At 37.8% G+C, this 18,727-nt stretch overlaps 2 protein-coding genes and 1 pseudogene across 6 annotated transcripts in view; all 3 read left to right on the top strand.

Annotated features, from left to right (window-relative positions):
• LOC311304235 (uncharacterized protein) overlaps window positions 1–18,727 on the top strand; it is an 807,935-nt gene that overhangs the window by 692,130 nt on the left and 97,078 nt on the right. The gene's annotated exons all lie outside the window — the stretch shown is intronic.
• The window catches only part of LOC311304239 (protein NLRC3-like), a gene marked incomplete at its 3' end in the record, with an annotated part of 98,395 nt that overhangs the window by 35,108 nt on the left and 44,560 nt on the right, over window positions 1–18,727 (top strand). The window contains exon 2 of the mRNA XM_084431157.1: window positions 685–824. Within this exon, the coding sequence (XP_084287283.1) occupies window positions 802–824 (23 nt within the window). The 5' untranslated portion in view covers window positions 685–801. The remainder of the gene's footprint in view (window positions 1–684; window positions 825–18,727) is intronic.
• Window positions 15,499–18,351, top strand: LOC311304118 (inhibitor of apoptosis protein-like; annotated as a pseudogene). The gene is made up of 2 exons: window positions 15,499–15,756; window positions 16,416–18,351. The product of its transcript is annotated as an inhibitor of apoptosis protein-like (transcript).

Genomic DNA, 18,727 nt, shown 5'->3' on the forward strand with positions numbered 1-18,727 from the left:
TTTGAAATCCAGCATTCGGTTGATCCTGATCAGGGCGCTCTAAAATAACGCTCACCTTGTGCAGGACATGTAGTAAGTCAGGAGAGGTGTCATATTTGGCCAGAGAAGGCAAAAAATGTCATATCTCTCAAATCAAAATCATATTTCTGCAAAAGAATTGCTGAAATTTAAAGCTGGTTTGTAGCATACAAGAATACAGACTACTTTGCTGTTATTAGTAGGCCTACTGTAGCCTAACTGTTATTTAGTGTGTGTTAAATTATTGTAGTTGGGTTAGGTGTCTTTATTGTGAATCATTTTTTTTTGGCTACTTATATTTATATAATTAAGTGTAGGCTACTTTAAAATGTTAATATATTTTTCAATTTTAAGAATTTATATTAAAAAAAATTCAATAAAAAAGCTGTTTCCTGAATTTCATTCACCATCCTTTTGAGGCTTTTTTATCGTTTACCTGTACTGTTTTCAAAGTATCGATTTGGCACCAGTATCGGAAAAACCCAAACGATACCCAACCTTCAGAATAATGGTGAGTCAGAGTCCAGTGTTACTGATAAAGTGCAGTGCTGAGGTGTGTGTATCGTTTGTTGGCCTAACATTTGTCTTTAGTTCTAAATTTTCATCATGTGTTTATCCCACTGAACTATCATGATATTAATCTCAGTGCCCCATTGTCATGTCCAGGTCATGCTGAGCCTCTGATTGTCTTCACCAACACAAAGACACCAGTGCTGAGCTGTTTCCAGTGGCAGTTTATCTGCAGTAATGTCAGAGGAGTGAGGAAAGCACTCTCTCTCTAAGATGAGTCTCTCAGAGAAACAGAGGTAAGACTGAGACTGTTTTCACAGGATCATTTTAAACACTACTGGAGTTTCAGGTTTGTCCTGTAAAGAACAAAGTCTGATCAACTAGGACTGTTTTCTCTCCCCATTGCCATGTCAAATGCTGTGCAAAACAATTAAGAACTTCCTATAAATATTTTTAGATTGTCGCAGGTTAAAATGGCTTGAAACTGGTTTCATATTCAATTTACAGAAACATTTAGCACAGTTAAAAATGTTTTAATGTACCATACATGTAAAGTCCTGTACAAACCCAGATTAAAGTGTATTGCATTACGGTTTAAAGGTGCACATTTAATGGATAGGAAATGTTAATAATGTGGACATTTCAGTTAGAACAAGTCAAACGGCTAACTACTAACTAACGTACAGAACTTCTACCATGACTGTAGATGTTTTGGGACTGTGAACAGATCATACTAAAAATGAACATTGAAACACAAATAGCTAGAAACAGTGGCGTGCACAGTCCTCCGCTGGGGCAAATCTAAATCTGGGTATTTTTAAAGCTACACTGTGTAGGATTTTCTCCCATCTAGCGGTGAAATTGTTTATGACTACCAACTAAATATTACTTTCTAGCCCCTCCCATTCCGAGGGCGTTTTAACTCCTACGGTGGCTGTATTATTTCAAATCTGCCGGCAGTCACGAGTAATCTCCCCCTCGCATTCGTCACGGTGCCACTGAGTGTAAAAACGCGAAAGGCGAAGCTTGAATTTCCAGGTATGTCCCTCTTTGGCTAATGTATTTTCAAGATGTAGGCGCAACATGACTGCCGCCATTCGAGCGACTCGCTCGTATGTATTCTAAATGGCAGATTCTACGCTTACGAGAATACTTGATCCAAATACTTTGGATTGCTGTTGTTTTCCTCGTGTGGACTATTTTCCTGTTTCCTGGTCTGGATTATCAATGTTTTTGTCTTTTATTATTAAAACTGTGGGTGAACTTGGATCCTATGCACCTGTTACAGATATAAATGAGGGATATCAAAATTAACGTGTTAACGAACACGCTTAATTTTTTCATTTTAAAGCAATTAACGCAGCTTCTGTTTTTTTCTGTCATCAATTAGCTAGCATTGCATTATATGATCGCACTATCATTCTTTCAAGTGCTTTTAAATCATTCATTTGCGATAAGACACAAACGAGAGCTCACTAGTTCACTGTCTGTGAATCTCCTGTCTGTATGACACTATATATGAACTGTTATATAATATATATATACTATATATAACACTATGTATGAACTGAGCTGGACGATGACATCACTGTTTTCTCCAGAGCGGCTATATGTATAAATGAACTAAATTAATAACTTCTTTACAACAAAATGAACCATCACTGACCTTACTTAAGCTGTACTATGACGCTATTTTCTTCTGCTGTACAGCAGAAACAAACTTTGTTGCAGTATTTTATCACTGTAAAGCTGCTTTGAAACAATCTGTATTGTAAAAAGCACTATATAAATAAATGTGACTTGACTTGACTTGACACATGACTCACAAGCACAGAAAGCTTCTTCAGACAGTGCTTCGGCTGCATTAGCCGCGTTTCCACTGTCGGGCCAGGGCCGGGCCGTGCTAGTGCGTGCCAGGGCCAGTCGCGTTTCCACTGTCACTTCCGGGGCTGGATCGGGGCTTACTCGGGGCCAACGGCCAGGATTTCTGGCCCGTCGAATACCTTGGGCCAAAGCGGGCCAGCTCGGGCTAGAGGAGTGGTTACCAACAGAGGAGGAGTTTACAGTTGGGAGACGGCAGCGCCGGATGATTCTGTCAGCATTAAAGACTTAAAAATAAAATAATTTAACTCGCGTTCATGTTTGAATGCCTTCTGTTTGTGATGCAAAAGACTATGCGCGCTAGCCGTTACCATAGTAAACATAGTAAACGCTTGAAGATACGCATAGTAAAAAAAAAACATAGCGAACGCTTGAAGAAATCAGACCAATCTTAAAAGCTATCAGTCATGTTTTTATTTTATAGCCTACGTCTCTTTAAACCGGACTATCATAAAATAAAGCAACTTTTTTTTCGGGAGCTTCCTCTGTTTCTCTGACTGAAAATATCTGTATGGGAGTCGAGAGATTGCTAAAGCTCCTCAGGTCGTGGCATATATTTGTAGAAATTATCATTTTTTTCTAAATGTGATGTAAATATGATAAAGAAACAGATGCGACTGAAAAAGTAAGTGTGTCCTCTTTCTTTTGTGAAATAGACCTAACGGTAATTTATTTCTGAGTGACTAATGTGCAATTTTGACATCAATTAATTCATTATGATCAATGCATCACTTTTTATTGTAAATCTGTGGTAAAACATCGATGCTTGGGTTTTAAATTCAAGTAAACAAACAAAAAAAATTCTAGCAAACGGCCGCTTTTATCGTGTTTGTTTTCAACACTGTTTCCAGTGATTTCTGAATAGTTTTCTGATAAAACTTCCATTTGTTGGTGAAATGATGGGTTAGTGTGACGTTGTCCCAGAGAGGCGTGTTACGGGCGTGTTTTAGTGAAGCGCTGTGGAGCTTCTGGCCCGACAGTGGAAACGCAGGCCCGGTGCTATTGGCCCGAGGCTATTAGCCCGGCACGGCCGCTTAAAGCCCTGGCCCGGCCCTGGCCCGACAGTGGAAACGCGGCTATTGAGTTCTCTTTCGTACTTGAACAACTGAGTGGCAACAACCTTTTCCATGTTTTTTGAGACATGCAGTAGATTGGAGATTGGGCGATAATTAATGAAGTCAGTTGGGTCCGGATATGTTTTTTAAGGATAGGAGTAACCGCAGCTAATCTAGTGAAACTGGAACAGAGGCTGATATAAGGGGCATATTTACAAGATGTGAGATAGGAGCAGAAATGACAGAGGTACAGTGTTTCAGAAGGATTGTTGGTGCGGGATCTGCCCGGCATGAAGAAGAATTGGATTTCTGTATCATTTCAGAAATGATACAGCGGTCGGTTCATCACCTAATGTCCCACATAAAGCATCCAGCTTTCCCTGAAAGAGGTGCAAAAAACAAACAAACAGCATAAGTCATCAGATTCTTGTTGACTGGCATTATGTGCGGATGCCTGGACTAGCTTGTTTACGGTGATAAATATTTATTTAGGACTATTGTTTGCACTATTAATGATTTTAGAAATATAGGAAGAGTGTGTTCAAGGCTGTTTTATAATGCTTAACATGGTCCAAAAACACATGAAAATGTACAGTTAGACCGGTTTTCCTAAAGAGGCGTTCAAGTTGTCTGCCTCTTGCTCTCATATCACGTAGCTCAGCATTAAACCACGACGAGGATTGGGACAAGGGAACAGACCTAGTCCTAACTGGAGCATGCTCGTCTAAAACGTCAGCGATAGCAGAGTGGCACAAATCAAATATCTTAGATGTACAGGTGAAATCAAAAACATCAGACATAGCAGAAGCAGCAAAAGATTCAGCAAACGTATTAGCATTAATACAACTGATCTTACTATAAGAGATGGTTATATTGTCAATACATTTAGTTGGACAAAGGAATGTAAAATCAAAAGTAATAAGGTTATGATCAGAGATAGGAGTAACCAGACCACTGATGGAGATATCATTCAAAACAGATGTACAAACTAAGTCAAGTGTGTGGCCATGAGTATGAGTTGGGAAATTAACATTCTGATAAAGATCAAATCAGTCCAGAACAGTCTTTAATTGAGTACTATTAGAACAGGGAGTGTCGATGTGGATGTTAAAATCACAGTGCAAGATGACCTTGGATGAAGAAGCACAAGCTAGTGTTAACAGTTCACTAAGCTCGGAGAAAAAATAGTTTTGCTGTTTGGGTGGTGTATAAATTAGGATGATTGTTAGGGGACAGTTCGAGGAAACCTTCAAAACCATATATTCAAAAGTCTTAGTATTATGAAAAGTCCAGTTGAGCAAGTGTTATGGAGTTGCGATAGATGACCGGAAGACCACCTCATTTGGACTGATTTTTAAACCTAGTGATTTCATAATGTCTAGCCTAATTATAAATTCAAAAGCAAAATGGGTTGGAGAGTGGAAATTGCTAATATGAGCCAATAAGCGCTCTTCTAACGCCATCTACCGTTTATATTGTAACTCTTTGTGTATATATTACTCTTTCAGTTTTACAAATGGGGACCATCTTTGAAGGATTAATAAATAATGTGTTTTGTCATCATATTCAAAATAACATTTGAAGTGCTGGAATGTCCAATTACAAACACTGTGTTTCTTATTCAAATGTTCCCACTATCTTCAAGTCTGAATTGCAATCAATAAAACTGGTTCAATTGGCAAATTAGGTAATTGTGACAACTCTTTATTTAACCAGGAGAACCCCATTGAGATTTAGAACCTTTTTTGCAAGGGTGACCTGGCCAAGACATGCAGCAGCATATAAAAAATAATACAGAAAACTAAAACTAACACTTCATAAAATCATTTAAAATCATTTTTACAATCTGAAAACATTTACATATTAAGGCATCTGCCTCTATGTCTTTCATTTTGGATTTAAATGCATTTAGCGAGATTAATTCAGTGAGTTTCAAGTCCTTTTGCAACGTATTCCATGCTGAAGGTGCAGAATACAAAAATGCAATAAAGGTGCTCTAAGCCATGTCACGCGTCTTTTAGGCCAAAACATTGTTTGCCACATACAGCAAACATCTCCTCACTATCCACTAGCTGTCCCCTGAACACACTGTAAAAAAATGCGGTCTCTATAGACACCCCAGGCTCCACAAACGACAACAAAAACAAACTGGGCTAACCAGCCCCACAAAACATAACAAACTGTTCCAGGCAATAACCGACAAGAAGGATTTGGGGGTGGGGTTTGGGGGGTTAGAGTGCGGATGAGGAGGGAGGGTCTAGCTAGCCTCTGTTTGACAATACTTTGAACATCAACAAGAAGTGACTTCATCCAACATCACTTGGAGCACCTTTAAAATATAGACACTGCATTTACTTTGGTTTAGTGTCAATTAAGGGGTACTTGAGCCTTATTGATGGGGTTGTGGGGGTACTTGAGGCTAAAAAGGTTTGGAACCACTGGTTTAGATTATTTAATTTGTATGTACTAAATAAGCTATATCATAGATTCTTTATATATATATATATATATATATATATATATATATATATATATATATATATATATATATATATATATCTCAGCCCGTTATACTGGATAAAATTAGCCCAACCTGTGTTCTGTCCTATATTTACCCAGCCATTAGGTTAAAAACAACCCAAAATATACACATGCACAGAGGTGGGTAGTAACGAAGTACATTTACTTCATTACATTTACTTAAGTATTTTTTTGTAAAAAATTTACTTTTAAGTGTAGATTTAAATGTGGGTACTTTTACTTTAACTTGAGTACATTTCTAATGAAAAAACTGTACTTTTACTTCGTTACGTTGGGCGACGTTCCTCTGTTGTTAAATGCGTAGTTTATTGTTAAATTCACAAATTAATCACTCTTTTGAGTCGATTCTGTTCAAAGACTTCATCAAACAATTTGGCAGATCTGTCTAAGTTGGTTCGCAAATCAGTTTGAATGAATTGTTCAGTTTTCTTCACGCACTGAATTGTCTGAAGTGGTTTTACACTCGGAGTCGTAACAGGAAGGTTTAAGAACATCAAGAGCTTTGGATGAAGTGGCTGTGGACCTACAGTGCAGTCAAGTGAAAGCAAATCTGCAAATGCATCATATTGTTTGCCAGCAATGAAGATCTTTATTAGTTGAACATCTTCGTATGCTGTCTGTGAATTAGTTATTCCACAGGATGATACATTCGATTTCATTTCATTCATGTAATACGTTTTACAACTGACAGATTATTAGCCTACACCACGATACCACCATACTATAAAGTATGACATTTAGTTTTTTGGACATACAGTGGGGAGAACAAGTATTTGATACACTGCCGATTTTGCAGGTTTTCCCACTTACAAAGCATGTAGAAGTTTTTTTCATAGGTACACTTCAACTGTGAGTGACGGAATCTAAAACAAAAATCCAGAAAATCACATTTTCTAATTTTTAAGTAATTAATTTGCATTTTATTGCATGACATAAGTATTTGATACATCAGAAAAGCAGAACTTAATATTTGGTACAGAAACCTTTGTTTGCAATTACAGAGATCATACGTTTCCTGTAGTTCTTGCCAGGTTTGCACACACTGCAGCAGGGATTTTGGCCCACTCCTCCATACAGACTTCCTCCAGATCCTTCAGGTTTTGGGGCTGTCGCTGGGCAATATGGACTTTCATCTCCCTCCAAAGATTTTCTATTGGGTTCAGGACTTCAGGTCTGGAGACTGGCTAGGCCACTCCAGCACTTTGAGATGCTTCTTACGGAGCCACTCCTTAGTTGCCCTGGCTGTATGTTTTGTCATGCTGGAAGACCCAGCCACGACCCATCTTCAATGCTTTTACAGAGGGAAGGAGGTTGTTGGCCAAGATCTCGCGATACATGGCCCCATCCATCCTCCCCTCAATACAGTGCAGTCGTCCTGTCCCCTTTGCAGAAAAGCATCCCCAAAGAATGATGTTTCCACCTCCATGCTTCACGGTTGGGATGGTGTTCTTGGGGTTGTACTCATCCTTCTTCTTTCTCCAAACACGGCGAGTGGAGTTTAGACCAAAAAGCTCTATTTTTGTCTCATCAGACCACATGACCTTCTCCCATTCCTCCTCTAGATCATCCAGATGGTCATTGGCAAACTTCAGATGGGCCTGGACATGCGCTGGCTTGAGTAGGAGGACCTTGCGTGCGCTGCAGGATTTTAATCCATGACGGCGTAGTGTGTTACTAATGGTTTTCTTTGAGACTGTGGTCCCAGCTCTCTTCAGGTCACTGACCAGGTCCTGCCATGTAGTTCTGGGCTGATCCCTCACCTTCCTCATGATCATTGATACCCCACGAGGTGAGATCTTGCATGGTGCCCCAGACCGAGGGAGATTGACCGTCATCTTGAAAATTTTCTAATAATTGCACCAACAGTTGTTGCCTTTTCACCAAGCTGCTTGCCTATTGTCCTGTAGCCCATCCCAGCCTTGTGCAGGTCTACAATTTTATCCCTGATGTCCTTACACAGCTCTCTGGTCTTGGCCATTGTGGAGAGGTCATAACCAGCCATCCCGCGGTAGTTTGTGTATATTGCGCAGTGGCGTGCGAAATCGTCTTGAAAACTAATGCCTTTGACTGCCGTAGACACAGTTAACCTGTAGAAAAGGCCCCAAAGTTATGTTTGTGTTGCTATTATTTAGTACAGTTGACCATATTGTGCTTTGTTTCACGTTTACGTCCGTTTATTCAGTGCTTGTAACAGGGTAGCCAAAGCGCGTGCTGGTTTGTATATTATATCTGACGTCACACAGTTAGTATGCAGTATGATAGAGATAGTCGGTCGGTTGGATTGTAATTGTGAGCGGCACCTTCCTTCAGAGTGTGCGTAAATGAGAAGAGTAAGTATATCTGATGCATTACTAGTTATATTGTATTTCTTTGTCAAACCAGCTATTATTTTTGCTATTTGGTGTAGATGAGAATTAGGAATTTAAGGGTCGATTCACGACCGTTATACTACTTCCGAGCTTCGGCTCACCTGACTCAGTACGTCGGGTCAAAATATTGCATATCGTGTTTAGACATGTTTATACTTTACTACTTGTTGTTAGGATTGTTCAGTACTTTGTGGTTGAGTAAAATAAGAAGTAAGTGGTGTTAAATATTAGTAGTTGATATGATACAGCACCTGTCAAAAATGATTGATTGACAGATGCCCCGCCCCTTCCGGTGACATGCCCCGCCCCTTTGGGCATAGGATCAAAGGGATCAAAGAGAACAAAGGGAGATCAAAGGATCAAAGGGGTTTGACAGCTAGTTTTGATGTTTGATTGACAGGATGACAGCTAGTTTAGATTTTTGATTGACAGGTTGACAGTTAGTATGACTTTTGATTGACAGGTTGACAGTTAGTTTCGGGTTTTGAAGTCTTTTGATGCCTTTTGATATGGACAGAAGGTTTTGAAGACACTGTGATTAAATAATTATGTCATGATATCTGACAGAAAGTCTGATTGTTTGATGCCTATTGATGCCTTTTGATATTGACAGAAAGTGTTATAACAATATGTCATGGTATCTGACAGCTAGTTTGATGCCTTTTGATATGGACAGAAAGTGTTATAACAATATGACATGGTATCTAACAGAAAGTTGAAGCCTTTTGAACATGACAGTTAGTGTCTGTATGTGTGTGTGTGTTTTTGAAGCTGGTATCACACACGATCCTCCTCCCTACATATTCCTTAGCTTATCCGGGCTGTACTGTGAAAACTGATAAGGGAAAAACTGTGGAAGTTTATCTCACACAAAAACGTTGAAAAACCATTCAGTTCTTTTAAAAGAATATAAATGAAATGTTTATAAAGTTCTTACTAAAACCTCACACCAAAAGTTTAAATAAAATGTAGAACTATCCACTGAACCAAGCATTTCAGTTTAAATCAAATGGATTCACAAAAAAAAAAAAAATTGCAATGAGTTAAATGTTTATAGAGTTGAAGAAAAAACATACAGCTCATGAAACAACGCAATGTATGAAAATAAAAAATCATCTTACATGTTTAGAAATCAGGGCCCTCTGGCCTCTCTTTACACCACCTGTTTGACCTTGACCGACCATAATGCTTCTCAAAGTAAAAGCCAGAGCACATCGTATTCCAGATAACATCAAGGCACTGTGATTAAACAATGTCACAAAATTACAATCAGTAAAATGTTTAGAGAGTTAAACAAGTTTATGAATGGGTTCACAAAAATGCGTTCAATATAAAATCACATAGTGGTTCTCTCTCTCTCTCTCCTTCTCGCAGCACCGGCTGTATCTGAGCCAGAAGATATAGTGTGTGTAATATTTGACCTCTGACATCTGAAACGTGCTGCTCCTCCAGAGCACAGTGAGAAAGGGGTTTTCCTAATCATGTTGTGTATATCAGACTAACTAAAGTTGAAAAACATTCTTTAAAAGTGTATAAATTAAATGTTTATAATATAAATATCTTATTGATCCAATTGTTTTAGTTTTAAATAAACAAAAATAAAAATCATCTTACATGTTTAGAAATCAGGGCCCTCTGGCCTCTCTTTACACCAGCGTTTGACCTGCGGAGCTTTCAAAAAGCACCAGCCAAACGGTGTGTTTGTGTGTGTGTGTGTGTGTGTGTGTGTGTGTGTGTGTGTGTGTGTCAGAGAGTCACACAAATTCAGCGATCAGGATATCAGGTGCTGAGTTTATTTATAAGAAGTATAACCTTAAAAGTTTAAATGAAATCTTTTAAAAACAAAAGACTGTTTAAATAAAATCTTTAAAGTTTGAATACATACGCATCTTCTATTTACCTTTTAGAAGATTACTGTAATGATTTTGTGTAACGGTAATTAAACAATGTCTGTTCAAAAACTGTACTTAGTCGTCTTAAATCTCATTTATATGAAAAGATTCAATCATAATTTTTTGCCCGTGTGGAGTTTCAATTTTGATGGCTTTCCATAGCCATGATGATTTTTGTACCGTAACAGCATATTCGATCATGTACACCTAAACACGACCATCACAGAAAACTATAAAATAAATAAATAATTTAATATAATTTCTAAGCTGTATTGCACGCGTGCACACACACGGTTCTAAAAAATGAACTAATCTCTACGTGCATCATGTCACAGCGTATGTAATGTTAGTCTGCTAACGCCTTTCCAGAGCCAAAGTTTTGTTCGTACTAAATTTATTTCAAAGCATAATCGTAAAAGTTTAAATGTGATCTTTTAAAATGAAAGACTGTTTTAGTTTGAAGTTCTTAACTTTCTTGAAAAAATCTATAAAGTTTGAATACATACGCATCTTCTATTTACCTTTTAGAAGATTACTGTAATGATTTTGTTTAACGGTGACCCTAAAGTATAATTGTTATTAAACAATGTCTGTTCAAAAACTTTAGATGGTTAAAAAACTGTACTTAGTCGTCTTAAATCTCATTTATATGAAAAGATTCAATCAGCATTTTTTCTCCATGCTGGGGTTTCAATTTTTATGGTGGGGGCTTTCCATAGCCATAATGATTTTTTGTACCGTAACTGCATATTCTATCCCTTACACCTAAACACGACCATCACAGAAAACTACATTTGTACATTTTTCAAAAATGAAATAAATAAATAAAGCAAAAAAGTATGCTTAGGCGTCTTAGATCTTAGATCTTAGGTCCATACAACATGTTGTCAAAGTTTGTCACAATGTTTTGATGTTGTGTTGTTTTTAAGAAATCCGAGGACTCTACATTGCTCTTATTTACACTAAGTTTGTATCATTTGGAAAATCACCACACAATTTCAGAGACGCGATGTGCCTCTGTGGTCCATGACGCGGCATAAGTCAAGTTGGCGAATATTTAATTTTACTCGTCTTAATTCAAAGTATAAGATGTATAAGATCATTTTTACTTGTAACTCCCAAACTATCCTTAATCAGTGTGGAAACACACAGGGTGAAACCCTTTACTGAGAATATACTATCGGTTATCTAATCAAAATATAGGTAGAAGTTTAAATCCGGTGTTTAAAATCTGTCTGGTGGCCGTATGAATAGACTTTGGGGAGAGCTGATGATACTATAGCAGAAAGCATGCCCTTTGACCTCCTTGATTTTGGAGACTTTTTTGTTAAAGACCCTACAAGTTAGTTCTCCCAAAAGAATTTCTCCCATCTAGCGGTGAAATTGTATTTTGCATTTTAACGAATAGTGCTCTCTAGCGCTTCGCTTTTCAAATGCGTGTTGCAACTGCGGTAGCCGTTATGTGCCAAGAAGCTATGACAACATGTCTTCCAATAGCACATCATCGAGTTTAACTATACATGTTCTACTGTTATGCTGCCTATATAATGATTTACACAACCAAGCAATGAAAAAAGCTTGTCATTTTGACTTACCTGTCGAGAAGAAAGCAGGCAACTTCCCTTTCAAAGTCTTTCTCCTTCATTAGCTCTTTCCACCTGGGAAAAGCTATCCCGATATTTATTTACATCCCGATATTTTAAATTTTTTAAATTTTCCGGGGTAGTGACAAGCGCCTCTCACTGATCTCCTTGTCCACTTTAGCCGGTCTCAGGCAGCCGGCTCTGAACGAACACGCGTTGATGAAACGTGTTGAGGTAGGCTAGTGCTTTTTGTCCCTCTCTGCCATTATAGTTTTTCAAGATGGCGGAATGACATGGAAGCTTCCATGGACTTACCCGTCCCATGTAAATAAAGATAAGAAATGTTTCGCTTACAAGGATAAGTCAGATCATTGGCAGAGGTCATTTTACACCCATGAGGACATATTTATGAATAAAGACAATGATTTTAGCTAATAAAATACAATTTTTTCAACCGAGCAAATCTGCACATGAGAGGCCTTCAGAAGTCATAACTTCAGGGGTAGGTCAGTTGGCGAAAACACTGCGTGTGTAAAAATCCAATACTGTATTACACTTTTCAAAGTTACAATAAAAAGACCTGTTGTGTTCTGACACAAGGCCATTAACTCGTTCTTTTTGCTTTATAAATGTATTTTGCTTATTTCTACAAATATCAACCTGATAAATATGGACTGAATACATGATTAAACAAGATAATTTTTAAGAAAAAAAAGAAAAAACAGTGTTTTAAAATTCAACTAAACCATGATACCAGATGATTTTTTGACAGTTTTCGGCATAGTTTCAGGCATAGTGCAATGTTCGAGAAATCTAATATCGGTGTAATCTTTGCGAGATCTCACTCACAATGCACAACTTTGTGTTGGCTGATCCAGACATAGCTTTACTAAAAGAAAATATTATGGAAGTCATTTTGAAACTGTTATGGCTTCATGTTGATTTAAAGTTTTTTGTTTGTTTGTTATTAACTAATACCTTTATCTTTTTAACTAACACTTTAACATCCAGCACAAAAGTAAAGAGATGTATGAGCTAAGGATGTTCTCTGACCCCAAATATACAGATAGGCTTGATATTCTCCTACTTAATATGTGTGTAAATATTTGTGCTTAAATCTTTGGGTGTATTTTTACACACCATAGTGATGCAAAGTTCCACATCCTATGGACTAACTTTCAAACATAATCTTATTCTTTATCTTTAAGATTCAAAAGACCAAATCACTAAAGTTTCCAAATGATGGTTTTATTACTCCACTAGATTTAGTCATCTTGTTCAGATAGCAGACGACACTGGTTCACATTTTGTATGTTGGACTGTATGTGTTTTAGGTGAAGACGTTTCTTTGAGAGCCGTCAACATTCAGTGTTTATAGAAATAAATGACGATGAAGAATTTAAGTGATAGTCTTTCTGTTTGAGAACTACATTGATACTTTGTTTAGGGCAACTTTCCCTCTATCTACGAATCACACAAAGTATGAGTAACAAAGTTACACTTAAACTATTGCACCGAGAGATGCATACTCATCAAAACTTGAAGCTGTTAAACAAAGTTCCACGCTTTGGTGAAACCTGCAGATAAAATTGCACCAAAAGTAAATTCTAGAGGTCAACTGGGTTAAAAGTAAATGCATCATCATGAGCCATTTAAAACAAATACAGAAAAGCCACTATAGTGACCAGTTTTAGTTTTGAATGTCTGTAATTGACATTTTGTTTCTTTTTGTTTTTGTACAGTTTGCAAAAAGTATATAGTCTCAGAGCGTGGTCAAACTTAACTAAGCAACTGTTTCTTAAATGATCAGATGTTAACATCACCATATATTGTGTTTCCTACCATGATTGTAGGAAATATTGACCCCCCAATCTTCTGGTCAATTGTTAAGTTAACCTGATTAGGGTTCTGAATGAATGGCTGTCCGAATGATGTAGAAATATTATGCTGTCGTTGTGGAAGGTTGTTAGGCTGTTGATTTGCCATGTTTCCAGAATGTGTTTGAACGCTCAGCGTTTGAAAGTCACCATCTGTTAAAAAAAATTAACAATTAAATACACAACCAAAACCATGTAAACATTATAGTAAAGCTTATTGAAGATTGAGAAACATATTGACTACTAATAAAGTAAATTATAAATCTTTTCCTACGTTTGATATTCTTTTTTCAGATTTTTTTCACTATGGACTTGATCCTTTTTAATGCTGTTTTCTCTCCATATTTATTCTGTAGTTCCTCTACTGTGTCTTCCAACCTTCCTGTTGTTCTTCTCCAGCTGTGTTAACCAAAGACAAACAGTTAGAAGAATAAAATGTATGTACAATAGCAAAAATAAAGTTGGTCATTAGTTGTTAGGGTCAGATACACCTGCAGACACATTCATACACAGGAGCCGCTGAGAGCGAGTTCTAGCTGATAACGGTCATAAAGTGCGAGATAAGGTGCAAGTAGCTAAACTAAACATTTCATATTTGACAGAAATGTTTTGAGAAATGTTAAACAACGACAAAAATAATCAAGACAAACTAATCAACTTTTTTCTAATTTCACCATTTTGAACTTAAAATAGGCCTATATAATACATATGATTTAATGTGAGAGGAGATGAAACAAATAACAGCCTTTTTCATCATATTAGGCATAAGATTAATAATGAATGTGTACATATTGTGAATTAATTTAATAAACATATTTACCTAACATCCATAGCCTTCAGTAAATTAAGGCTAGACAAAGTTGGCTTAAAAAAAGGCCTAAAAGTGTGGGGCTCAAAAATAAGTGTCATTTGGAACTCTTTTATAGTTATTTTTTATCAAAAAATATGTTGATAATGATTAAAAAGAGAGTGTCTGGTGCTCAGAAATACATTCTACAATGCTATATGTGTCTTCATTAAATGTCTATTTTTATTCTATTCTTTAATCCACACATAAAATAGGTTTTTATACCTGCTCAAGTACTTCTTGATGAGTTTCTTCTGTATTAAACAGCGAATCTTCTCAGTCAGTTCGTCGCAAGATCTCAGGAATCCTCTCACACTGCTCGTGTTCACGCGCTCCATCGCTGCACTTCCGTCATATGCATATGCCTTTAATCCTATACAGCTGTTTAATAATAATAATAATAACTTTCATTTATATAGCGTCTTTCACAGAACCCAAGGACGCTTAACAAACAACAAGAGAAGGGGGATAAAGAAGAGAGAGGTGTGAAGTCAGGGGAGCTAAAGCCCATAGGCCTCAGTGAAGAGGTGTGTTTTAAGCGATGACGACATCCCTATTCAGCCCCTCCAGCGGGGCGGGGTGAGCTCTGTCAGTTGTCCTGATAAATATTTCAGGACATCGCACGCTCTAGCTCTAGTCTAGCTCTACTAGCCTCGGACTGCTGCGCTACTGCATCATCTCATTGATCAAAGCCCGCTTCAACATTCCTGTTTGCCTGAACCTGATGCAAACTACGCTTCTTCGACTCAAGCTTCTGACCCAAAACCACAAACTTCCACACACAAACCCTGGACGACTGTGCCGCAAGGACTCACTCAGGAGATTCCAGGAACATTCCAGGAACGAAAAGCATCTTTCATCATCGAATAAGGGACTCTTCGAAAAGCATCTTTCATCATCGAATAGTATTCGAAAAGCTGAAAAAATGGCGACGCAAAAACGGATGGAGAACGAGTTCGCATTGAGTTCTGGCGATGTGGGGCACAAGTATCATCCGGCGTGTGAGTGCGCCACAGGCAAAGAGTGTCCTTTAAGAGCTTTGCTAGACTCTATGTTTAAAGATCATTTTAGAGGCCAAATGGTTGGCTTGATGCACAGGATCATCGATGCTGCGTGTGGTATGAAAAACGATTGTGCGCAGGATACCAAACGTGTGACAAATCTCAAAAATGAAATGGATGTCGTAAGAGGCCTGACAAAGTCATGGACTGATGTAACACCCATGTTTTTTAACGGCAAAGAGTCGAACGGCGTAATCCTCAGAAAAGTTCTGGATGTGTTGCGTGCATGTTGTGACGAATTCGAAATCACAGAGATACTCGCTATATGGACATTTGTAACGGATCTCTGTGTGTCACTGGTGTCAAAATTTGCAAAAACTGACGTTGGTGAATTAGTTGAAAGTCTGGTCAACTATACCCTAGAGCAAGACATGATAGCCTGCAGAGATTTTCTATTCTGGTTAGACCATCTGTAAATGTCATTATTGTTTTACTTTATGTACGTAATGCCGATCTATCATTTTCTTCACTACTTCAATGTATACTCGAAAGTATAATGTTGAAATAAAAATTTCTGAATGAAAAAAATGTCTGAGCTCATAAAAATAGTATTATAATAGTATAATTAATAATAATAATAATATTTAGAATAATATTTAGAATCATTTAATATTTCAATATTTGTTTTCTGCATTTGATTTACTGTATTCCCGAGGTGGCAACCATTTTCAAGATGTGAATACCTGAAATTGTGTGGTGATTTTTCAAATGATACAACTAATTTGCCCGCTTATATGTTCTGTCATGGACGACTAGACACTAGTCATGGGATGTCCAGCAGAGACAAGGGCTTGAGTGGACACGCCCTGTGGTCACATTTTTACCCGCCACCGCAAACCTCCTGTCGTCCTCCTACTCTGCCTTTTCATCCACTTCGCAACGTAGCCATCCTACAGCTTTCCGCCCCTGCGACAGCCGAAACATCGACCACCACGGCATCCATTTCAGGCCAAATGGAGGAGCAGGTGGGTTACTTAAACACGGCATTCAGCAACCTGGCCCTCTCCAGTCCCATTTCCTCCCGTGGAGTTGAGGATATGTCTCACCAGCGACCTCCAACTTGTCACAATCCTGGCATGCGTCGGGAACAGGAACGCCTTGACACCTTTCAGAATTGGACTCTTGCTACAGTAACTCCAGCTGAGCTTGCCAAAAGTGGTTTCTACTACCTTGGCCAGGGCGACAGAGTGGCTTGCTTCAGTTGTGGAGGCCAGCTTAGCAACTGGGAACCGGGAGATCGGGCAGTATCAGAGCACCAGAGGCATTACCCCCACTGCCGCTTCGTTCGAGGTGACCATGCAGATAATGTACCTTTATCTGGTGGCGGCCTTTCCAATGTATCTAACTCGGCAATGCAACAGTGTGAAGAAAGGTTGCTCACATTTGTCAACTGGCCCTCAAGAATAGCTGTTCGACCAGACCAATTGGCTAAGGCTGGTTTTTACTATGTTGGTCGTAATGATGACGTGAAGTGCTTTTGTTGTGATGGTGGACTCAGATGTTGGGAGTCTGGTGATGATCCATGGGTAGAACATGCTAAGTGGTTTCCAAGATGTGAATACCTGCTGCAAGAAAAGGGCCAAGAGTTTGTTCATCAGATTCAAGCAAGATTTCCAAGACTATTTGAACAGCTATTGACTAATGGAGACAGCAACTCGAGAGAATTTGTGAGAGAACAAGAGAACAATCCTGTGGTGAAGCAAACCGTTCAAAGCAAAATCCTCGCAAGTGGAGAAAATTACGAAACCGTTCAAGAGTTGGTGTCTGATTTACTAAGTGCAGAAGATGAGAAGAGAGAGGAGGAGCGAGAAAGTAAGTTTCTTACTTTTCTTAAGAAACATCATCTTGCCATGTCACAGAACCTAAAAAGTGTGCAGAGCTTAACCCTCTGGGGACCAAGCTGTTTTTGGGGCCCTTGAGATGTTCTGACATGCTCTGACATTTGTGCTTTTTTCAGTTATTTATAAACATGTTAATGGCAAAGGTGTAAATTCACTCTATATAGCACAAACAGGCCTACCATAATATGCGAGCAACATGTATGTAGATGTTTGTATTTTTAAGAGAATAATGTTTATGCGTGGTTATTTAAAAAAATAAAAATGAAAGTTGCTGAAATAAGACCACAAAACTCATACAAAATATGTGCCCACAAGACTTTTGACTAATGGATGTTTTCTCTTCGAGTTCTAGCTTCAAAATTATGTGAAAATAGTCTTGCTTTATCGTTCACAAAAAAAATACATTGATTTAAATGGTGTAAAACAGGTTTTGCTTGGAAAGCCAATATGCGAGGGGGAGGAGTAGTTTACACCTTAGATTACCCAGTCCCACCCACTCTGCATAATGACTCTGCATAATTAGCCATTCATTCAGGTGTGACACTGACTGAGCCACAATGCAAGGACAAAATAGCCTATATATTTAGAAGAAGACTTATATTGACCATTTAAGATTTTGCTTACATCTATCTTGTAAATATGTTTTGCTATTTTATTAAAAAGGTTACAATTACAACAATAATTACAATTTCAGCAATATTTCTGCAAAAAAAGTACTCTTTCTTTGTAAAAAAAAAAAAAAAGATTATAGGCCTACATTTTATCATATGTATTCATTAGTTTGAATATAGCCAACATTGGAACATCTTAGTCTATGAATTTATTTTTGACAAAATAGTATTTTATATATATGAGCAGAAAAGCTTATTTGATGTGACAGTATATTCTACAGTAAAAACTGTACCCAAATCTAGTCAACAAAATATTGTCTTTCATACTTCGCCTGACTGTAACGTTGTTTTTATGAAATATAAGGGCATAGCCTATAAATGTTAATTTGCAGTTTAATACGTTGCTTATACAAATACATTTTATTTCAACATATTTCAGTCGATTTTTACTCATCTCAGTAGGCTCTAGCAAAGCAGTTTATTCACACACAGACGCGCGATTCATATTTAGGCTAAACAGTCTTTACAAATATGTACCCTTCATTCATCTCACAGAAACGCGATTCATATTTAGGGTAAACAGTCTTTACAAATATGTACCCTTCATTCATCTCACAGAAACGCGATTCATATTTAGGCTA

This window comes from Rutilus rutilus, assembly GCF_951802725.1.
Source record: "Rutilus rutilus genome assembly, chromosome: 14".
In the NCBI taxonomy this organism is placed as follows: domain Eukaryota; kingdom Metazoa; phylum Chordata; class Actinopteri; order Cypriniformes; family Leuciscidae; genus Rutilus; species Rutilus rutilus.